A 23,905-nucleotide genomic window follows, 5' to 3' on the forward strand; every position below is an offset into this window, starting at 1 on the left:
GTGAGGACTAGGAGAATGGGACAACATGTGCCTTCAAGGAGCTCGTGTTCTGTTGGGGGGATCCAACACGGGGCCAGATGAGTGGGCGAGTGGTCATTTGAGGAGGAAGGAAAGCGCCTGGACCACCATGGAGACTGGTAGTAGATGGAGAGAACGACATAGGCCTTGCTCTAGAGAACTCCCCTTCCAGCAGGGGAGACGGCCTCGAGAGATTTTAGCTGAAAGACCAATGGAAAGGTCCTTCGAGCGCAACAGCAAAACACGAGGGACTTTGAGGATTTTCGTGTCATTTCTACTGATAAAATCCTGATTTTGAGGTTGGGCCAAGGACTCCAGCAGTGTGGCTGCGGTGGCAGGCTGTGTCTCCGTGGGATGGGCGTCCCCAGATCGAGGCTGTTGTGGCTGAGCCAGGAGCAGGCCCGGTGGTGGGGGGAGCATGGGAAGAGAAGAGGGGCTGCCGCTGTGGGGGCTCTTGGGCTTACGTGCCCAAATTAGCAGTTGGTGCTGGCAGTGGTGCTATAGGTGGGCTCCCTCTCCACAGTGATGGCCCCGGGGCTGGGCTAGAAGCAGCAGCAGCGATCCGGGAGGTGCCCGAGGCCCGCGGGCTCAGGGTTCGGAGCTCTCTTTATCGGGATCTGAGGGGAGGTGGGAGTAGAGATGCTGGCACTGGTTTTGACTCGCCTGGCACATGCCGCCTCCCATCTGTCCGTCAGGGAGGGAGAAATTATTGGATCGTTTAGATCTGTGCACTACCCCGTAGGAGGCAGAAGCCAAGGTTCTTAGTTAACCATGCGCTCTGACTCTAAATTCATTGGGCTCTCTACTGTACAAGGCAAGGGGCATTAGATGTTTTATTTGCTGACAGAAGGCAGACCTGGGGGCAGGAGGTAGACTTTTCAACAAGCCAGATTTGGACTTGAAGTAAGGAAGACCCTTCCTAAACATGAGGGCCTTCTAGGAGTGAAATAGGCTGCAGGTGGAGTTTTCCATCCAGGCTGGGTGTTCTTGGTGGCAGGGGCTGAGGAGGGGAAGTCTTAGTCAGGCTGGGTGTAGACTGACTGGTTGGCTGCTGCGATGCCTTCCACCTCTGATGCTTGGTGATTCCATGACACTGTCTAAGTATAAGCATCAGTGGTGTGGGGACTCATGGCCCGTTCTCCCCAGTACTTGGTATGAGAGGCATTTGGAAATAAACTTAGGACCTGGGTTCAAATTCTGGCTCTGCTCCCTGCAATCTGTCTAAGCTTGGGCCAGTCATACAGGGTCTCTGGGCCTCTGAAATGAAGGGGTTTAAATTGGGTGACATCAAAGGTCCCTTTCCAGTTGGACGCCTGTGGTCCTATGGGGAAAAGGAGTATCTCTTGGACCTGAAGTCAGAAGAGCCGGGTTTGAAACCTGCCTCCAACGCTAGATGCCAACATTGTTGGAGCATCAGTTTCCTTGTCTGTAAAATGAGGATAATCATCTTTGTGCCGCTGGCTGCACAGGGTTCTTGTGATGGAGGTGGCGCGCGCGCGCGCGTGTGTGTGTGTGTGTGTGTGAACACACGTGAGCATGAACCTTGCTGTGTGCTGGTAGTGAATGTGGTCAGGCGGGCGCCCCGTGGACAGTGAGAGCACTGAGTGATTCCTTGTCCCTTTTCCTCCCAGAGGGAGTTCTTGGCAAGATGTGGAAGGCCACCATCTTGTGGGTCCTACTGACCCTGGAGCCCAGTGAAGGCCTTTTCCGCTCCTTGTATAGGAATGTTCGTGTTTGTAACCCGAGCCACAGAGACCCAGGACAGCCGCTGTTCCTCACACCTTACATCAAAAGTGGAAAAATTCAGGAAGGTAAGTTCTCCCCCCTGAGTCCCCCACCCGGCCCTCAAAGCGGCCGATGGATGGGTGCGTCCGGCCTGGGGGATTTTTATCAACTCTGGCACAGTGTGTGTGGAGAAGGACCAACCTCGTATTTTTGACTCATTAATTTTTCCTTTAGACGTGATGCTCATTAAGCGACTTACTGCCGTCTGTAGGGTGAGGCCCTGGTGATACAGAGACCAAGACGAAGCAGCTCCGTATGTACACAGTAATACCAAGCAATTGGGTTGTGAGGTGGCGCAGTGGAGAGAGCCTGAGACCTGGGTTCAGATCCACAGCTAGTAAATGTCTGAGGCTGGATTTGAACTCAGGTCCTCCTGACTCCAGGTCCAAGCTCTGTGCACTATGGTGCCAGCTAGCTGCCCCATCTTGAGGCAGGGTCTGTCTTTTGCCTCTTTCTGTATCCCCGGTGCTTAGTATAGTGCCTGACGCAGAGGAGGTGCTTCATAAATGTTTATTGACTGACTGACTGATTGACAGGAAACTCTTGAGATAATCTAGCCTCTTTCCTCTTGCAGATGAACAGAATTGTTTAAAGTTTGGGTCGCTCAGTCGTAGCTCAGTGGATTTGCTTTGTGGCATCATCAGGCAGGCAGACGTAAAGATGTGCCTTTTATGGTCATGAATCGTTTTCTTCTAAATTGGCATTTTAGGGAGCGGATTTACTTAATGTCTGAAAGTGCATTGAAGTGCTCTCTGTGTCATGCGGTGATCGTGCTCTCTTTCATTTGGGCTGCTTGTGCAGCCGACAGGAAATTTGGGAGTGTTGGGGCGTCTTCCCACTTTTAAAGTTTGCACATAAATACACATTAAACGCACCTAAAAATGCCAGCCCAGATTGGCTGGCATCACCCTGTGTGAGCGTGGGCATCTTCCCAGCTTCTGCCCAGGGCTCCTGGCTGTGCCCTCTGGGGCTCAGCAGAAAGGACACATCTAGACCTTCCTGCCCTGGACAGTCCTTCAGACACTTAGTCGTCAGGGTCCTCAGCGGTCATTGACTCAGGCATCACAATCATCTGGCAGGGTCAAAATCGAACTCACATCTCATGTCTGCTGCCCCCCCCCCCCCCCCACCTTGGGGCTACTCTTGTGTCCCAGCTTGGTCTTCTTCTCTAGGCATGACATCTTCCTACCTGTGTGACTCTGGGTAGTCACTTGACCCTCTCTGCCTCAGTTTCCTCATCTGTGATATGTGAAGAGATTCTCATTTGGTATGGGTTTGTCACCATCCTCCTAGCCCTCCGAGCATACCAATATTCTTCCTTGAATGTGGGGCCCAAGACTGAGCTAATACTCCGGATTATGGTGTGTATATACAGGCACGTGTGTATACTGCTATTCTGTGCTTGCTTGCTGGGCCAGGTGCCTTTCAGCTCCATTCTTGGAGGATGTCTTTGTGGCATGTGGACATCAGTCCTTTGCATCATCTATGAGTCTTTGGCCTTTCTTGCTTCTTACTACCAACCCCTTGACCCACGTCCATACGCATTCTAAAATATAATGCTCAGACCTAGGCACAATATTCCATATGTGGTATAACGAGGGCAGAGGATGGTAGAATTATCACCTCCCTTGTACTAGACCCAGTGCGCATATTGGGATGGCTAGGTGGCACAGTGGGTAGAGTGCAGAGCCTGAAGTGAGGAAGACCTGAGTTCAAATCCTGCTTCAGACACTTACTAGCTGGGTGACCCTGGGCAAGTCCCTTTACCTCTGTTTGCCTCAGTTTCTTCACCTGTAAAATTGGAATAATAACAGCACTTATCTCCTAGGGTTGTTGTGAGGATCAAATAGGGTAATAACAAAATAATAGAGAAATAGAAAGTGCTTTGAAAATCTTAATATGTAAATGTTAGCTAATTGTTGTTCTTGTTAATAATAATAATAATAATAAAGGTCTTTGGGTCACTTGGCCTTTTTTTTTTTGCAAGCTATCATAGCTTACCACCAACTCATTGACTTTGCTGAAATGCTTTGTAAGCACAATTCCCCTGCTGGGTAGCCCAGGGACGTCCCTGGTGTGCAGATACTCGACCGATGAGATTCATTAAAGAACATAAAGCTGAATCTGACATTACAGCATCATTGTGACTACTCCCCGTGTGGGTGTGCACCATGTGTAGGCGTGGTAGCCTCTTGGGGCATGACTCAGATTGTGAACACCCCAAAAAAAAGGGAGCATCCTTCACCTCTTGGCAGGGTGGCAATGGCAACTCCCACATTCCTTTCCCATATGGAGTCTTTTCATACCATCCAAATACTCTCACATATACAAATCATTCATTCTCCCAGGCTTCACACAAATAATTACACCAGACTCATTGAGCTACTTCATGGAAAATCTCCAAATGACCCCATTGATTACAAACACTTCCTACATTCCTCAGCTGCTCCTGCTCAATGAATGGCAGGGCACCTCGACTCCTCTCTACCCCAAACTGGCAAAGCGTTCGACTCCTGACATTCCCATTCTGTACTTGTATGCTATTTTTGGACCCCATTGCAAGACTTTACATTCATTCATTCATTCAATAAGCATTTGTTAAGCACTTACAATGTGCGAGGCACCTTGCTGAGAATACACAAAAGAGTCAAGTCCCTGCCCTCAAGGAGCTTACAATCAGAATATGAAATTGAAGACCTCAACTTAGCTCTGTGATCTGGTTAGTATCTAACTCCTCCTGCTGACCCGGGAGCCTGTAGTGTCTGTGAGATTTGTGAATTTCCACGTGCAAATTTCAGATGCATCCTTTGCCTGTCTAGTTTTTTACTTAATCTGATGCTTTAGAATAAGGTAAGTTTCAAAAGTCTCTAAGTGGGGCTCTGAGGCCATCTTACTCATGTGCACAAATATCCAGACAAGTGGATATGCTAATTCATTTTACTCTTAGGTGATGGGTTTATAGCGTCAATCCTGCGTGAATAGCCTTGGTGGTGATACAGACTTATACACATGAAGGAATTAGGAAATGAGACCATTTATAATAAAGTATTAAATTGTGTACTTCAGCTAGTAAGTTCACTGGAATTCAGGGTAGGGGGAGAGCAGCCTGGGCTAAGTAGTAAGGGAAGACCTCTCTCGTCTTGGCAGAAAGGCAGGGGACTATGGGGGCAGAATGTTGCATATGTTGTCAGACACAGTCACCATATCATTTGTTTTTGCTTAACTGCTTTCTTTGTCACAAAGGATGGTTTGATTCTCTTGGTATGGGGATGGTGATAGCTCCATTTTTTTCATGGGGTGAAAAAACCAAAAAATAGAATAAAGCTTTTTTTCATAAGGTAGTAGAGGAAGATCTCATAGTAGAAGTTAGGCTTTGAACTTCGGTGAGATATAGATAAGCTCAGAAGAAGAGAAAGTCATTCTGGGCATAAGGAATAGTGTAAACAAAAGTACAGCATCAAGGAAGGTGGGTGGTATATGACTGCCCCAGAGACCTGACCAAAAGATGAGAATGTAGGAGGTCACTGGAAATTCTACTGCAGCCTTGTCACCCCCGGCATTCAGACGGCTTCTCAATAGCTCACAGAGTTTTTGGAATTAACAGTAGCTCAAAAAAGGTCCCCGGAGCATCTAAGTTTTCTCCTCTGTCCCTCTGGCTCTCAGCTTGATGGACATCTCATCAACCTCATCACAGCTCAGAATTATGACATTTAGACTCCGAAACCTAAGGCAGGGTCACTTGGTAAATCACACCATGAGGTCACATTCCTCCAACAGAATTCCTTTCCAGATCTGGCACATCTGGGTATGGAAATGAAATCTTGACAGCATAATTAAGGATAATTTTATTCAATGGCAGCCTGGAAAGTTGAGGAGGATCTGGACAGATGGTCAGTGCCTAAGTCTAAATCCCTTTTGTTTATTGAGTGTGTCAGATCTCTAGTCCCACTGAGTCTCAGAGCTGCAGAGAGAGAGAAAGCTTCAGTGACAGACAAGTCTTCTTTCCCCTCCCCCCAGCCATCCTTCCCCCCTTTCTCCATTTATCAGGCTTAGGTTTTATGTCATTATAATTGTGTGTGAGGTTTTTGTGTGGCAGCAGTATTAAATGTGCTCACTCGCAGAAACAAAACAAGTAGAGATGGCCCATTTTCATATATTTGCCAACATTGTGACATTGTGGCAAACTCTAGAAACTGGTGTAAATGGTCCATTCCATTTCCCTGTTCTTGTGGACCATGGGTTTTGGTGTATTGCTCATTGCTACTGACAAATGCATTCATGTCTCTGAAGGGCACGGCCAGTTAGGAGCTCAGAGCCCCTACTCCCTGGAGCCATTGGTTGGAGCAGTCAGTAAAATGGGAGTCGGTGATGGGGGTGTAAGGTAGCTCTCCTTTCCATATCCATGATGAATCATGATTCTAAGAGAAGAAATAAACTGGGTCAGTTGGGTGTTTGGGTTTGCCGCATTCTAGTAGCAGAATCTGGGAGGCTGAGCTTCTGGTTTGTAGGATACCAGAGACGTAGAACTGGAAAGGAGCTGAAAGGTCAGGTCCAATCCCTTGTTTGGCACATCAGGAGACTTCTGGAAGGGACTTTAACAGCTATAACTAGGGTGGGTTGACGAGCTTTTAACCAAGGTGTTGTTGTTCAGTTTTTAGTCATGTCTGACTCTTTGTGACCCCATTTAGGGTTTCCTTGGCAGAGATAATGGAGTGGTTTGCTGTTTCCTTTCCAGCTCATTTGACAGATGAGAAGACTGAGGCAAACAGGGTTAAATGACTTGCCCAGGGTCCAGACATATAAAAGACCCACTCCCTGTGCTCTACATTGATTCTCCAGGTAACTATCACCATACCTGGCAGTTTTAGAGCTGAAAAGGACCTAACAGGTCATCTGGTCTACCATACTCATTTTACAGATGAGGAGCAGAGATGTTGGGTAACTTTCTCATGGTCCCATAGCTAGCAAGTGTCAGAGGAGGGGTCCTTCCCAAGGCCCCGTACCATCACCCTTCAGGCTTCTTCCCTTCAGCCAGTGCCCATCTCCACCCCCCAACCCCCATTTCCTCCTCGAGTTGGAAGATTGAAAACAAGAAGACAGCTGTTGTGCTTTAGGAGCTGGGTCCAGATTCTTGGGGAAAGGATGACATACCACTGCCCGCTTTCCCAGTATAACTGCATCTAGCAGATGGACGGGCTTCTCTGTATGTTCTACCTGCAACTGAATTGGCCCTGGCACGAGAATTCTTATTAAAGCTCTGACCTCAGATATCAGCTAGTCTAACCCCATCATTTTATTTGAAAATGTATTTATTTTTACAAGCATTTATACTTTTTCCCTCCCACTGCCTTCTTCTCTCCCCCATTGAACAATTTTTTTTTAAAAAAAGAAAAAACCCTCCTAACAAATATGCACAGTCCCACAAAGCAAATTCCCATGCTGGCCATGTCCACAAATGTAAATATCTGTCTACATTTTAAGTCCATTACCTTTCCAGCAGGAGGTGAGTGACCAGTTTTATCTTCTGTCCTCTGGACCTGTGGATTATTGCATCGATCAGAGTTCTAAAGCTTTTCGGGGTTGTTTTTCTTTAATATGTTGTCATTCTGGGGCAAGTAGGTGGTGTAGTGGATAGAGCACTGGCCCTGGATTCAGCAGGACCTGAGTTCAAATCTGGCCGCAGACACATAACACTTACTAGCTGTGTGACCTTGGGCAAGTCACTTAACCCCATTGCCTAGCCAAAAAAAAAAGTTGTCATTTTACAAACTCTTATTAGTTCTTTTCATTCCATTCTGAATCAGTTCTTAAAAGTCTTCCCAATTTCCTCTAAAACTGTCTTTTTCATTATCTCTACAGCATTCCATTTCATGTATACGCCATAACTTGTTCAACCTTTCCTCAATCAACTAAGGGTACCCCCTTAGTTTTCTTTGGGAGGCTGCTGCAAAAAGAGTGACTATTAATATTTTCATACATCCATCAAGCATTTATTAAGCACCTACTATGCGCCAGGCACCTACTGTGCCCTCATTTTCCATGTGATGAAACTGCTGCCCAGAGAAATGAGGTGATTTCCCCAAGGTCACATAGGTAATGAGCATAAGAACCTCAGGTTCTGTGACCCCACATCAGGGCTTTCTCCATTCTGGCTTCTGTGCTTCATCTGCTACTCTACTGGAGGAGAAATTTCACCTTTCAAACATGATGAAGTGCTCTCATGAGGGCCAAATATTGCAGCAAACACCTGAAACCGGACTTCTTAAGATGTCAATGACATCTGATGGCTGTCCTAGAAATATACCTTGTGTGTCTGCTAACGCGGCAGAGCAGACAGAGGGAAGAGCTCAGAGGCAGGAGAACTGCCTCAGGCATTTACCAGTGGTGAGATCATGGGCAGATCACTAACCTCTCAGAGGCTCAGTTTCCTCAGCTGTAAAATCAACAAAATCATATTTACATTGCATTTTCCTGGTTCTACCTGCTTCTATTTTTTTAAATTTTTTAAAAAATTTTTTAGTGAGGCAATCGGGGTTAAGTGACTTGCCCAAGGTCACACAGCTAGTACATGTCAAGTGTTTGGTCTAAGGTCAGATTTGAACTTAGGTCCTCCTGACTTCAGGGCCGGTGCTCTATCCACTGCGCCACCTAGCTGCCTCTATTTTTTTTTTTAATATTATTTACCCTGCAGGGTTGTTGGGAGGGAAGTATTTGTGAGAACTTAAAGCATCATACAAGTAATCCTGGGAGAGGGAAGGGCATCTCAGCGGTCCCTCAATTTATGGATCAGGAGGCTGCTAGAAAGGGTCGCAGAGCTGCAACTCGGTTGTCATTTTTACCTTCACTCATTCATTCATTGACTCTTTCACTCAACAAATCTGTTTCCAGTGCCTGTTTTGTGCTAGGGTATAGCTAGGTGATAGAGTGCCGGGTCTGGAGTCAGGAAGACTCATCTTCAAATCTGGCCTCAGACGCTTACTAGCTGTGAGACCCTAAACAAGTCACTTTACCCCGTTTGCCTCAGTTTCCTCCTCTGTCAAATGAGCTGGAGAAGGAAATGGCAAACCATTCCAGTATCTCTGCCAAGAAAATCCCAAGTGGAGTCATGAAGAGTCAGACACGACTGAACCACCACCACCACCTGGCTGTCTGTAAGGGGCTGCTGGGGATACAGAGAGGAGCCATGTATGGCTGTCCTTCCCCTCCTTTCCTTCTGGGAAGCTTTTGATCTCCTAAGTGAGATAAGACCCTTGCCCAGATGGCTCACGTACAGGACAGGAAGTGATCAGCGCCATGAGCACCACGTGGTGAGCTACAGAAATCCAAAGGACAGGAAACATGAATCACCAGCTTTAATTTCCTGGAAAGGACAGCTTACCTGGACAACAGACTAGAATCTGGGCTTGACTCTGGGCTGACTCAAGCGACCTTGGCTGTTTTTGGAGCCGCTCCACAGAATCCAAAGACCTGGCCTTGAACCCGTTAATGTCATTCTCTCCTCTGCTGCTCTGAAAACCTTGAGGTTTTATTTTTTGTTTGTTTTTTAAAATTTTCTCCCCCTTCACCACCCCCCCCACCAAAAAAAAAAAGATTCTGAAGAAATCAATGACAGAGGGTCAGGACCCTACGAAAATACGCAGAGCAACGTTTTTACAAAGTAAATTATAATTAATAGCTTTTACCGGTGAGCTACATTTCCCAGTGTGTCCCATTCTCCTCCCCTTCCCAGAAAGCCATCCCTTGTAACAGAGAAGAAAATAAAATATTTCAGCAACACTAGCCAATGACTGGAGGTCAGACTTGATCCCGCAGCCTTCTGTACCCAGAGTCCTTCACTTCTTCAAAGAACTGAGGTGGGGGAGGGGCCTTAAGTCCTCCCTCTTCTCTCTCTTCTTTGGGGTCATTCTATTTCCATAGCAAACGGTGGATGACTTGGGTGGTGCCATTCCTCTCATTTATGCAGGAGTGGTGTTCGCACACATCATTTTTCCTGGTTCTGCTTACCTGGTGCCTATAAGTTCCACAACTGGTTTAGCCATTCCCTAGTTGACAGGCATCTGTGTTATTTTTTCTCTTTCACTGCTAGAAAAAGTCCTGCTTTTGTTTTAGCAAAAATAGGGATAGAGAGAGGACCTATAATATCACCTGTGTAGAGAGGAACTAGAAACAAAATAGGTGTTTATGAATGACTGATTGACTTTGTCTTTTGTGTAGTGTTTTAAGGTTTGTGGAACACTTTATATATACTAACTTATTTGATCCTCACAACCCTGTGTGGTACGTGCCATTATTATTACCATTTTACATATGGGGAAACTGAGGCACAGAGGGGGTGAAGTGACTTGCCCAGGGTCACTCAGTAAGAGTCTGAGCCTGGATTTGAATTCCTATTTCCAAGTCCACATTTCCAAATCCTGTGCTCTATCCATTGTACCACTTAGCTGCCTATAAACTCTAGCTGTCATATGAACCTTAAGGCTTACAAATGAGGCATAGAATGATGGTATTTTCCAGTCTCCTTTGTTTATTATCATTATTATTTTTTTAAATCTAGATTTCTCGTTCCATGTTGCCTTTTTGCATCTTTCTCTGCCATCCAGTTGTGTGACTCTAGATTAGTCAATTGATCTGAGCCTGGGTTTCCCCTTCTGTAAAATGGGGGTAATGATACCTCCGGAAACAACCCCATAGTGTTGCTATGAGGCCCAAATGAAGTACTTTGCAAGCTTTCGTGTTCTAGGAGTATTCGTTATTATTGTTATGATTATTGTGTCTCTCCCTTCTATGACCCTCCTCCAGACTTCCCTTTCCCTTTGTTTTTCAGTCTTTATTTCTCCATCTTCCTTTTTTCTTCTCAGACTAAATAAGTGATTGGGATGAATTAAAAAGAAAATAATGTGAACCTATGTGTGTGTGTGTGTGTGTGTGTGTGTGTGTGTGTGTGTTTAAACTCTGCTCGGCCCTGAAAGATGTCTTCTCTGGGGAAAAGGGTCAGGGTCAGTGACAGGGGCTGGGGAGAAATACCAGTGCCTGCCAAACAGTGAGAACGCTGGAGTCTTGTCTGCAACGAGGCGATGCCCCACTCATTACAAGAGGCAGATTACTGCAGAAACTCAAGGTCTGTACTGACAGTAAAAAGGAAGGGCCAGTCAGCGGAGGTCCGTGTCAACCCTTCATCGTTATTAAAAAACCACCCAACTGGGCCCTCTTTCCTTCCTTCTCCCAGGGGAAAGGACAGGGATTCCTCTGACCAAAGTACATGGGATTGTCCAGGGCTCGGGAGAGTGGGCTAGGGAAGATGCTGACTTTGCTGGCTGTTGCTGTCAATGCCTTCAATTGGGGAGCTGGTGCACTGTGGGCTTCCAGCTCGCTAGGCTAGCCTTCCTGCCACTTTAAGGGTTATAAAGAGCCTTTATTTCACTTTGAATACAACCCTACAAGGTGGGGACTAGGGGGGATGTTATTTGCATTTTACTCAGAGCAGATTGAGACGGAAAGGGGCTTTTGCCTAACAGTGTCTGAGGTAAGATTCAAACCCAGGTCTGACCTGAGTGGGCCTTGCTAGGAGGCAGGAATGGGTCTTTGCCCGCCTGCCTGTCTTTCTGAATTCCTTTTCCATTTCCTATCTCCTATTTGTTGCTTACTAGAGAAGGCCACAGCTTCACGTTGACCTCTCCAGCTCCAGAAAGGCCGTCCCTTCCCTCCCACCCATTCTCAGGGCCAGGCCACTGAGTGTAGTAAATTATCTACTTAAAGTGGTTCAGACAAGGTCTTAGCTGATGTTTGCCTTCTGAGGGGGTATTGGCATCTCCACAGAATAGAAGTGAGGGTGGACCCACGAGGCCGGGCGAGGCCTAAGCAGATTGCTGCGTATTACCAAGGAGGAATGAGGCCAGAGAACTAGGGCAGAGGATGTCGGCCAGAAATGAGAGGGAGGCTCTCTGCTGGCTTGATGTGACCCCTCCCCTTTCCACCTGGGGTGGGAGGACAGGAATCCCGTGGGATAGGCAGGCCTGGCTCTCCTTGGAGGGCATCCCCATATGGCTGAGCAGACAGCTCCACCAGGATATTGGATAGCTAAGCATTGAAGTAAACAGAGCGCTGAAATCACAAAGACCTGAGTTCAGATCCAGCCTCTGACATTTATTAGCTGTGTGATCTTGGGGCAGTCACTCAGCCTCAGTTTCCTCATCTGTAAAGTGGGAGTGATAATAATAGCACCTACTTTACAAGGTTGTTGTGGGGGTCAAGTGAGGTACCATGCAAAGGTTAAGGTGCCATATAAGGTGCTAGCTATTGTTATTGTTGTTGCTAGGGTGGGAGCCTTCCCAGTCACCCTACCTTTACTGCCTCTGCCAAGCAGGAAACTCTCAGACTCTGAGTCACAGTCTGCCATCATTAGGCCTCTTACCTGGAGTTGGGGCTCAGAGGAATGAACAAATGTTAGCTGAGAAGTGAAGGGACCTGGGTTCTTGTCTCAACTTGCCGTGTGACCTTGGACAAATGAAATCACTCCTGGGTCTCAGTTTACTCATCTGTAAAATGAAGAGATTGGACTAGAAGGTCCCACCAGGCTTTAAAAATGACTGATTCCTAAGAAGAAAGAGCCTTGGCTAGAGAATCATGGTGCAGCTGGTGAAGGTCTACGTTTAGCTCCCAACATTCCAGAGGCTCATAGATTGAGAGCTGGAAGGGCCCTTAGAGATCATCAGATCCATCCCCTTTATTTTACAGAGAAGGAAACTGAGGCTCAGGAAGATTGGATGATTGGTCTAAGCACGCGGTAAATGACAGGGGTAGGATCTGAATCCGTGAACTCTTGACACACTTCCATGTTGGTGCTATTTCTATGGGACCACACTTGCCTTTGCATTTCTGTTCAGGCCCTTTCTACTTGTTTCAAATGCCTGGATTTAGGGTAGGTGGAAGGGAAAAAAAGCCTTCCTTACATTGATAACTTCCCAAAAGTAGGATGTGCTGCTTTGGTTTCCATTCCCTGGAGGTCTTTGGGCAAAGGTTGGGTGGATGAGCCCTCGTCTGCCGTGTTGTTGAGGAGGTCCGATTTTAGGTGGAGGTTGGGCTAGGTGACCAACTCTGAAATTTGATGACTTCATGATTCTGGTCCCAGTGGAGGCCACGATCCCTAGTCAAGCTCTAACTCGTCTCTCTCCTACTTTGGGGCTCTCATTTTCTTTCAAGGCAAGCAATTGAGTCTGGTCGGCCCGTTTCCAGGAGCCAATGTGAAGAGTTACTCTGGCTACCTCACCGTGAATGAAACCTATAACAGCAATCTCTTCTTCTGGTTCTTTCCAGCTCAGGTAGGTGGAGGGCTGTGTTAAGGTACTGCAGTGGCAGAATGTTCCCTTTGGGTGGCAAAATGGGTGACTATTAGATTTCAAGTCAAAGGAACTGGGTTCAAATCCTGGCTTTTCCATTTAGGACCTGTGTAACCTTGGGGAAATCACATCCTCTCTCTGGGCCTCACTGTCCCCATTTATGAAATGAGAAGGTTGATTTAGATAAGTTGTCACCTCTCTTCCAGATCCAAGGCTATAATCTTATGGATCCAGGGTTACTCTATAATCTTGCTAGGTGGTGTAGTGAATAAAGTGTCGGTCCTGGAGTTAGAAGGGCCTCCCTTAGACACTTACTACCTTGGGCAAATCAACAGGCACTCAGTCCAACCTTCCAAGTGTTTCTACATCAAAAGCAAGTCTCTGAAGACACCCATCAACTGGGATGGACAGAGCGTGCCTCTTTCAGTTCGTAGGCTTGAGGTGATCTGAGCAGGGTGGGAGAAGCCAGCAGAGGGTTAAAGCGTGGCTGGGACTCTGAACATTCCACCGGGCACTCATCCCCACCAGCGGTCACAAGGAATCAGCCAGGCCGGGGGCCCTTGTCTCTGGAACACGGACGTCTACACACTGTTTCCCTCGTGGAATTTTTAGGACGGTGACGATATAAGATAGTAGCCATAGTCAGCCAAACATAGCTTCAAAGAATCATAAAGTAAGTCAGAGTATTCCCCTCCCCCAGAAAAAAAGCGAAGCCAAGGCCGACCCAACCAGCCAAAGAAATCGTTCTTTCCTCTTTACGGAGAGGAGCAGCAAGCAGGGTAATGAAAACTTACTTTTATTTTTTAACCTTTTATGGATTTCTTGTTTGGTTGTTAATCTCGAAGTCATTTCGAGGTCTATTGACTCCCCCCTCTTCTCTCTATCACTGCCCATCAAGCCTTGCTTTGTAACACAACACACACTCGAGCAAAGCCAAGCAGCTCAGAAGCAGCGAGGCACGTCGGAAAAGCCGGCTGGATGGGGTCAGAGGACCCCTCTTGGAATCCTGCCCCCTCCCTCTGCCCCTCCAGGTAGCGCCGGGTGGCCTGGGGAAGGTTGTTTTACCAGTCTAGACCTGATTTCCTTCTCTGTAAAACGAGGGGGTTGAGCTAGGTGACCCCTAAGACCCCCTCTACTTAGACATTTGTGATCCTGTGATGCAGTCCGACTTTCGGCTTTGGCATCCCTCGACCCCCACCTTTCCAAAGAAAGAAGGGAGGTTTATTTCCTCATCTCTTCCCCTGACCAAGATGGGTTGTTCTAACGCCACAACAGTAAGCACCCATTTTTTATAAAAAGACAGAACTGAACTATGTAAATCTTACTGGTTAAGGCCAGAGTTGGTAGACGTTGAAGTGATCTGATGGAGAGGGAGGTAGGCGTTATACCTGAGGATAGTTAGGAAGACCTGAATTCGAATCTCAGCTCCAATTCTTTTCTTTTTGGTGAGGCAGTCGGGGTTAAGTGACTTGCCCAGGCTCATACAGCTAGAAAGTACCAAGTGTCTGAGGCCAGATTTGAACTCAGGTCCTCCTGACTCCAAGGCTGGAGCTTTATATACTGTGCCATCTAGCTGCCCTGTCAGCTTTAATTCTTACCAGTGGTGCAACCTAGGGACCATAGCTACTTATTTTTCAACTGTAAGATGAGAAAGGTAATACCTGACCTACCTGCCTTCCAAGGTTGTGGTGAAATCAGAGGGTAGATAACGAATGCTGTGTTTGGTACATAGTAAGCGTTTAATAAATGTCTTATTCATTCATTCACATCATTCATTTATTCATTCATTTGTTCGTTCATTCATTCATTCATTCATTCATGCTTGCAGACCCTAAAGCGCTCTACAAATACCAGCCGCCGATCATTTGCTTGGCTCTCTTGGTGGCAGTGTGGCATTGTGAAGCGATAGGTTTCAGCTCTGCGCCCTCTGCTGGTAGCCCAGCAAACGTCCCAAGCCAGATCAATAAGCAACAGCTTCACTCGGTGAACGCCCAGCCAGGCTCCCCCAGTGAGGTCAGATAGCTTTGTCCCCTCCTCCAGGCCTCAGGCAAGGTCCCACAGGGGGTCGATGCTGTCCTGTGGCGATCGCCTCTCATTCTAACACGGGGCAAACAAGACGGAAGAGCCCAGTTTTGAAAGTGATAGAAGGTCCTTGGGGGCAGACAAAGCCCATTGGAGCCATGGCTGTAAAGGACTCTGGGTGTCACCGGATGGCAGCCCTGTTAGACACTCCAACAGAGGGCTCTCCAGCTGTGACAGATGTGTGGTGGGTTCCAGCACCCAGACGCTGGGTGAAGGAGATAAAAGGGGGATAGGACTCCTCGGGACTGAGGGAGGATGTCCAGAGGAGAAGCAGAGACGAGACGAGGCATCCTGGTGGCAGGCAGAAGTACGGGTGTTTTAGCCTGTCACAGAAAGTGCTGTTTTAATAAGAAGGCCTGATACTACTACTGGGGTGAGGTGAGGTCCGGGTCAGTCATGCAAAGGAGAGGAATCTTGACCCGCAGGAAGGAAGCTGAGCTTCTATACCTCCAGGTCCTTTTTCAGGGGGTGGGTAGGTGTGGGATTCCTAAGGCAGGCCACGGTTAGCAAGTAGAACACACATAAAGGACCTCCAGGATGTGGAGTTACCCAGTGGTATTTTCTTACTCCCTTCCCCTGTTCTGAGTCTGCTCTCCTCCCCTTGCCTGCTAAGCTCCACTCTAACTCTCCTTTTGCATCCTTCCCCCTCTTTTGCCATTCATCATTTGCCTGAGATCTCAACCCCACAGTCGCCCCCTCCCTCCATTCCCTTCCTTTGTATTTTCTCACCTGCTCCGAGTGGGTCTGGACCAAGTCACACCACCACGCAGTGCTGGCTGGGTACATTACACGTTCATGGTACTCAGCTTCAGCCAGGGGTCTCTCTGCATCAGAATAGCCTTTTTATTCCCCTCTAAATGGATTCTCTGTGTCACTCCTCATACAAGCCATTCCAGCCCTTCTCAAGCCTCACGCCTTGCCAGCTGAGGGCTGCACTTCTTAATTTACTGAAAAAAATTGAGGCAGGTGCATGTGGACTGCTCCCCATCTGCATCTCAAAGCCCCTTGACATCATCTCCCAATCTCCCCTCCCTTCCCTCGGTCTCTGATAACAAGGTGGTCCTCCTTGCCACAGGACAACCACTTTGCATGTGCCCCTGATCCCGTCCCCTCCTGCTCCCCACCAACCTCACCAGGTGGCACACCTGGCCATTTTTACCTTCACACCATCTCTGGCTTCTGCTGCCCTCTCTCCCCTGCCTCAGCTCTCCCCTCTCCCCTAGGTTAGGGCAGCAGCTTCCCGATCAGTCTCTCTGCCTCAAGCCTCTCCACTCCTGCGAGGAAGTGATGTTCCTTAAGGGCACATCCCCTTCTCAGTAAACTTGAGTGGCCCCCTACTGAGTCTAGGAGAAAATAGACATTTCTTCTAACTAGCTTTAAAGCCCTACACTACCAGGCCGCAGCCTGCCTTTCTAGGTTCAGACATGCCCGCCCCTGCCAGTCTCTGTGATTCTTCAGCCAGACTGGACTCTCCACTCGTCGCCCAGAGCATTCCACGTCCTGTGTCCAGACGCTCAGATGTCCAGAGGCCTGCGTAGCCGGGGAGCTGGACGGACGTGGTACAGATGTCATGTTCCTGTTTATTCTCAAGGCCTTCCATTTGTTGGAAGGCAGATGTGCTCTATCAGCCCAGTTCAGGGCGTTTTGGCCCAGCCAGATCCACTCAGACATGCTCGCTGCTGGGCCCGACTGAGTTTAGTCCAGATAGGGCATCTCCTTGAAAAGCAGACTGAGACTCTGATGGAGAAATGTAAATAAGGCCTTAATTAACATTTTAATAGGCTTTCCCAGTTTAGGGCTAAGAGGCATAGACATCTTGGAGGTTGGGGTTCACTCTGTTTAGGGCTACATCTTCTCCCAGGCTGTGGGGGTTCCTTATCTGGGTGAACCTTGGGCATAGAGATAGCCATTTGGATGGGCAGGTTGGGGCCACTCCAGAAGGTCAACCTCAATTTTAAATTCTATTTAAATTCTCCTAGGCCTGTTTGCAGTGTCAGAATTCCCACTATTAGGGGGACTTTTGACTTTCTAAAATACTTTGGCTCCAGAGTATGTCATTAAAATTCACTGTATTTTGGAGGGTTCACATCAATAAAACGTTAGTATTCAGTATGAGGTCTGTAAGGAGGCAGCTAAGTGGCTCAGTGGAGAGAGCACTGGGCCTGGAGTCAGGAAGACCTGAGTTTAAATCTGCTTGTTAGCTGTGCGACCCTGAGCAAGTCACTTCACCTTAATCCACTGGAGAAGGAAATGGCAAACTGCTCCAGTATCTTTGCCCAGAAAACCCCATGGACAGTATGGTCTCTGGGATCACAGTCAGATACAACTGAACAGCAGCTACTAGTCCTATGGTTCAAAGAGATGAGAGGAAAAATGTGTACTGTATGTATGTATGATATGTACACATATGTACATGTATGTATAACATGCACAATATATGTACAATAATATTGATAGCAGTTTTTATAAAGTAGGAAAAACTGGAAACTATAAGGGGGTGGCTTCCTATTGGGAAACGGCTCATAGTTTGTGGGGGGTGGGGAGAGAGTAAGTTGTAGGAAGGGGCCGCATTGTGAAGAGCTTTAAATTCCAAATAGAGCATTTTCAATTGGATTCCAAAGGTGGGAGCTATTGAAGGTGGTGTGGGGGTGACATAGACCCAGATTTTAGAACAATCACTTGGTGTCACCCCAAATCACAACTCTCCTCTCTGGCCAGGATTCCCCTTAAACCTGTTCTCTTTCTCTGTTAGAACGTAAGCTCCTTGAGGGCATGAACTGTCTTACTGTAGTGTTCCTAGCACACAGTACCAGGCTCATGGTAGTAACTTAATAAATGCCTTGTAATTAAAAAAAAAAGAAAAACGAGAAATCACTTTGGCTGTTGAGACAGATGGATTGAATTTGTGTGTGAGTTGCCTATTTATGACAGGTAATGCTATAAACTTGGTTAAAGGTGAAGGAAGCTTTCTCCCTGGGGGCTCCTTACACTGATGAAATCACACAAACAAAACAGAATAAGCCCAGAATAGCTGGTCAGATTAGCTACTGGTTACCTGGTGTAGAAGCAAGGCATGGGGAGAATGATTTCTAGGACATTTCATGGAGGAAGAGGAAGGTAGGAGAAGGGATGCAGGCACCCCCTGGGCTTTGTATGGGGAGGGCCAGCTCAGGTGGTAAGCACAGTATAGGCAGGGACCCCTGTGAGTGAGAGGGGAGATTCGGCCATTTGGGGCTAGGTATTCTTTTCTTTTCTGCTATAGAGAGGACTACCTGGTAGTCCTTTTGGATTCCTTTAAAAATAGGAGGAAAGCCTATAAAACAAAGTGTTTCTAAAACAATTTTCCAAAGAAGATTAAGAGGAAGTGAATGCATGAATGGGAAAGCTTTTTTTTAAAGCACCTACTATGTGCCAAGTTCTGTGTTTGGGGGGTAGAAAGATGAAAGGGACCCAGCTCTTTTGCTCATGGACCTTATATTCTATTGGGGGTGGCCATGGGTGGACGGAAGTGGTGGCCCAGGCGCTGAGTGTTTTGATTTGGGAAGTCTGGGGGATGAGTAGCACGGTATGTTGTGGGTGATTAATAAATGCTTATTGACTGACTGGTGAGTGAATGAAGGGTCGGGCTGGTCCAGTGATACTCATTTGAGGTATAGATTTGGTCATGGTACTCAGACCAAGAAACAGAAAGGGGATGGAAATGAGGCCCAGAATTCCTAGCTGAGTGGCTGAGCGTGGGTTCTAGAGATCCGTTTTGAAAGAAAAGTGCCTAAATGATGGCAAGTTAAGACGTAAGGAAGGACTTGCCGACTGAGTGCGTACGGTAAGAGTCTTCTAATAAGGAGGTCGTGACGCCTTGTCCTCAGGTGGTTATCTATTGTTAATTCAACAACGTTAATTTTTAAAAGTCAGACAGCTCGGTTTCTTGGGTGGTTTCGGGCCACCTCCCTGCGACGGAGCCCTCTAGAGGAGTGTCCAGTTCGCGAGTCGGCCAGCAGAGGTCACCAGAAGAACCGAGAGTCTCTGATCCCTTGCTGAGCTGAGTCTTGGCCTCCCAGGATTCCACCACCAGCAGCCTCCCTCTGCTGTGCAGAATCCCAGGCCCTCCGCGACCCTCTGGTCATTTCCTGTTATTGCAAGAATCAGCATTTTGTGTGAATTTCTAAAATGCCTTTTCCCTTTCTGCAGCCTGACCGCTTCTGCTGCAGTGACCTCAGCCAGGAGTTTCTGTAAAATAGTCAGAGGTGGAAGAGACCCAGTGGTCATCCAGTCCACCCCTCACTTTTCAGATGAGGAAACTGAGGCCCAGGAAACTTGAGTTCTTGCTCAAGGGCCAGAATTCAAGCCCAGGGTCATAGGCTCCAGATCTAGCCCTTTTTCCATCCCACAGGCTCAAGCTTTTTTTTTTTTTTAATCACTAGAACTCTAGGTTTTGAGCTCGAAGGGACCTTCAGGGTGCTGCAGCCCCCTCATTTTACAGATGAAGAAGCTGAGGATCCCAGGCTCCTGGGCCTGGAGCTGGGAGGGCCTCCGAGGCCATCTTGTTCAACCCCCTCATTTCACAATTAAGTAAACTGCCCCCCAGAGAGGTTAAGGTGATTTGCCCAAGGACACCAGGTATAAATGGCAAACTCCAGATCTGAACCCAGCACTGATTCCAGATATCTGCTGTGCTGATAAACGTACCTCATTCCTTCCTTCCAGCCCCACAGTCAGTGTGAATAATAGCAATTTGATAAATATCTTTAACGTGGTTTCTCTAATTTTATAACTCTTTAAGTAATTGAGTTGAGGCAGTATGGTACTGTGGAAGGAGGTCTGCTAAGAAGTCAGAGGATCTGGGTTCAGATTCTGAGTTCCCTTTGACCCTGCGTGAATCATCACCTCCCTCAGCCTCAGTTTCCTTATTTGAGATTGCTGAACAAGGGGGTTCCTTCCAACTTGGGATCTGTGATTGGAATATTCATCACCATTTGCGTGCTGGCCTAACCTTCGTGTAGAGGCTTTGTTTCAGAAGATGCCTTAAACTTTGTCATCTTTCTGCTAGAGAGGCTAAAAAAGGAAGGGGGGAAGAAAGTCTTGTCCTCAGATTGGAATGCGGAAAATGTATTGCCCCCAGAGTGAGCGTGTAATTGCTTCTGAGGACTCTGTAAACATTACATCAAAAAAGGAGAAAAAGTCCCCAGGTTTCCTTATCTTGATGTAAATAACTCTCAGATTATTTAAACAGAGCATGTAAAAATGTATTTTTCCCAGTTGACTTTCTGCCCCTCCTTCTGGCTGAGGGAGCTATTACCTTAGAGGCTGTTGAGGGCAGGTGTGACTCGGGCTTTCTGGAAGCACAGATTGCTGTGGGTGGTGAAGGCTGCCTCACCTTCCCTTCAAGGACGCTTTGGAGGATGCGGGTCAGCTGAGGCTGGAGGCCCACAGGCTGTGCCTTTCCTATTTAAACATCTCAAGAATTCAGCTCCCTGTTGGGAAGTTACGTAATAAAGATGTGGCGTGTTCTCTGACTTTCTAGTGCGCCCTTTGGGGTCAGGCGGCCTGCGGAGAGGTGGCCAGGTTCCATGTTACGTTGTGCCAGGGCATGAGATGGAACAGCAAAGAGGAGAGAGGGTCAGCTTAGGGTGAGGAAGAGAGGCAGGGCATCAGGGAGGGAGGGGTGTAGGGCGAATTTCAAAGGCAGCCTGCCCCGCTGGATGGAGTCCTGGATTTGGAGTCGGGGAGATCTGGATTCAAATATACGCTCGGATATTGTTAGCTAAATGACTCTGGGCGAGACACAGCTTTAGAGCTGGAAGGGGCCTCACTGAGGTCCGGGGAAGTTGAGTGATTTCACATAGGATTCTTAGATCTGGGTCTGGAAGGACTGTGGAGGCCCTTCTAGTCTCGTTGTACAGAGAGGAAACTGAGGCCCAAGGAGGACCAGGAACAAGCCCAAGCTTACATGGGGAGTAAGTAGCAAAGGTCGGATTTGGACCCAGGTAGCAAGGGTCAGCTCATCAGTTGGCTGTAGAGTCTCCAGCAGAGGGAATGAATGAATGAATGAATGAATGAATGAATGAATGGAGGAATGAATCTTAAGTATGATAGATGAGCTCGTACTTCAAGGATCCATGTGGATTCTTCTCCCAACGATGATGTAGACCATAGCTCCTCTTTCCCTTAGGGGATCCTCTTAGAGAATTGTTGTGGCCAAAGGGGATGAGCTAATAGGGGATGAGCCTCTCCGAGCTTAGCTAGGCTGGTCTTCAGACAAAGTCCATGCCCAGTTTGGTCTTCAGAACTTTGCTGGCGTGGTGGGACCGTAGATTTGTATCTGTAAGGACCTTTATCTAGCCTTACTCCCTCATTTTACAGAAGAGGAAAATGAGGCTCAGGGAGCTAGAGTGACTTTGCCCATGGTCATGTAGGTAGTATTGGCAGAGGCAAGATTTGAACCTAGGTCCAGTATCTCTGCCAAGACAACCTCAAATGAGGTCGTGAAGAGTTGGACATGACTAAAATGATAGGAAAAAACCACCACTTCTGGCTCTAGGGCTAGTCCTCGTCCCCTTGTACCAGGCTTTGATTCTACTGGAGTAGCCTTTGTGAACCCAGGCATCACGTCTACACCAGGCTGAGTAGTATAGATGTTATTGAAGGACCTGTAGATGATATGTAGGCTCCGTAATGGTCGCTTAATTCATTGGGTGTACTCTCTTATTGTTAGCAGAGACAAAGCTTTGTCACCCTCCATTACGAAGATGGTTTGATGGAACGAGGTTGACTTAGGAGGTGCAGTTAGATGACTTTTGCAATTCCTTCCAACTCTTAAAATTATTTGATTCTTTCATCCACCTGGTGGGATGGTTCATGTGATCGTCTGTCTTTGGGTCTATTCCACGCTGCAGGAAAATCCCAATGATGCCCCAGTTGTGCTCTGGCTGCAGGGGGGACCCGGGGGATCCTCAATGTTTGGACTCTTTGTTGAACACGGGCCTTATGTTGTGAACAAGAACCTTACAGGTAAGCCTTGACCCTCCTCTGTCTTCTGTGTCTCCAGAAATGGCTTAGTGGGAGCACAAAGCCTGTAGAAAGAGCTTAGCATTTCATGGTGATAAAAATAGAGTACTCTGCCAAAGGGTCACTCTGATGGGGAAATTTCTGCTTCTTAGCTTTGATCTTTGTTTGCATTTGGACAAAAAGCAAGAGCGCAATGATGTTCACTGCAGCTGTGCAAAGGCAGAAAATTCTGTGGGGGCCCAGAAGATCCATCTGGTCATGGAAGAATGGAACTTTTACACAACAAAAAGCAATGCATCCAGAATTAAAAAGGAAGCGCGAGACTGGGAAGGTGTCTGTGCTTGGCAATAAACCTGCCTGATTAAAAAAAAAAAATCTGGCCTCTAAAGTCTATAAAGAATTGGCACAAATTTATGGGAATGAGATTGATTTCCAAAATGTAAGTAGTTAAAGGATATGATCAATCAGTTCTCAAAAAGAAAAAAAAAATTCAGCAGTCACATAAAAGAAGTGGCCAATCTCACTAATAGTCAGAGAAAGGCAAACTAAGAGAACTCCAAGGTATTGCCATAAACTCATTAAGTTAGGGGCAGCTGAGTGATGCAGTGGGCCTGGAGTCAGAAATACCTGATTTCAAATTAGGCCTCAGACTAGCTGGGTGACCCTAGACAAACCTCTGTTTGTCTCAGTTTTCCTCATCTGCAAAATGGGGATGGGCAGCTAGATGGTGTAGGGGATAGAGTACCGGGCCTAGAGTCAGGAAGGTGAGATGGCGCTCTATCTGCTATGCCACCTAGCTGTGCCCATGATGATGACTTATATAAATAATTATTGTTACTGCAACAAAATTGAGGACAAAAATACTCAGAAAAGACATTTAGAAGGGGACAGGGAAATAACAATAATTTTGTCACTACTTTGTTAAATTTAGTTGGCACATTAAAAACAGAATGCCGAACATTGGAAGTTTATGATTTCATATATAACCTACTTCAACAGTTGTCATATTAAGTCGTCATATTCAACAGATGTCATATTAAGACAGATTCTTCTTCATGGATCACTTCCCATGAGGCAGGCTCATTCCTGTGTAGTTCTGGGCATCTCTCTAGCTTCAGCACGCATTTCAGAAGCCACAGAGCCCTGGGGAGAGGAAGGTGGGCTGGGCCCTCAATAAGGGACGATGAGGAATGAGCCAGAGTGGGCCTCAGTCGCAGAGACACGGGACAGTTGGTGTCGCCTCACTGCCTGTCTTCACAGCACATTTTAGGGTTTGTGTGGGTCTGGTTCCTTATGTGATGGCTTGAGACACTATCGTGTTTTTAATAGTTCGAGCACGAGATTTTCCTTGGACTGCGAAATTCTCCATGCTGTACATCGACAACCCGGTGAGTAGTCAACCCTTAAAATGACAATATTAAGTTCCCTGTGCTTTTTCTTTCCTTAAAACTCTTTTAATTATAAACTTATTTATAAATTCTTTTATTTGTAAATTTATTTATAAACTCATTTTTTCCTGTGATAATTGGCCTCCATCCTCTCTCTTTTCTGTATTCTTGGGTCTCTATGTAGAGCACTCTCTGTGTGGACACTGCATTCGCTGATACAGACCAGCAACTCTTTGGTCACTTCCCTTCTTAGATGCCATGAGTATTTGAGTAACTTGCCCAGGGTCACAC

General features: G+C 47.0%; 1 protein-coding gene across 2 annotated transcripts in view; it reads left to right on the top strand.

Moving 5' to 3' along the window:
* LOC114050630 (probable serine carboxypeptidase CPVL) overlaps window positions 1-23,905 on the top strand; it is a 125,092-nt gene that overhangs the window by 12,499 nt on the left and 88,688 nt on the right. For both annotated transcript variants that reach the window (XM_027872468.1, XM_027872467.1), the window contains exons 2-5: window positions 1,650-1,829; window positions 13,003-13,121; window positions 22,115-22,229; window positions 23,556-23,614. In XM_027872468.1, the coding sequence (XP_027728269.1) occupies window positions 1,667-1,829; window positions 13,003-13,121; window positions 22,115-22,229; window positions 23,556-23,614 (456 nt within the window). In that variant the 5' untranslated portion in view covers window positions 1,650-1,666. The remainder of the gene's footprint in view (window positions 1-1,649; window positions 1,830-13,002; window positions 13,122-22,114; window positions 22,230-23,555; window positions 23,615-23,905) is intronic.

This window comes from Vombatus ursinus, unplaced genomic scaffold, assembly GCF_900497805.2.
Source record: "Vombatus ursinus unplaced genomic scaffold, bare-nosed wombat genome assembly UNPS02014799.1, whole genome shotgun sequence".
NCBI lineage: Eukaryota > Metazoa > Chordata > Mammalia > Diprotodontia > Vombatidae > Vombatus > Vombatus ursinus.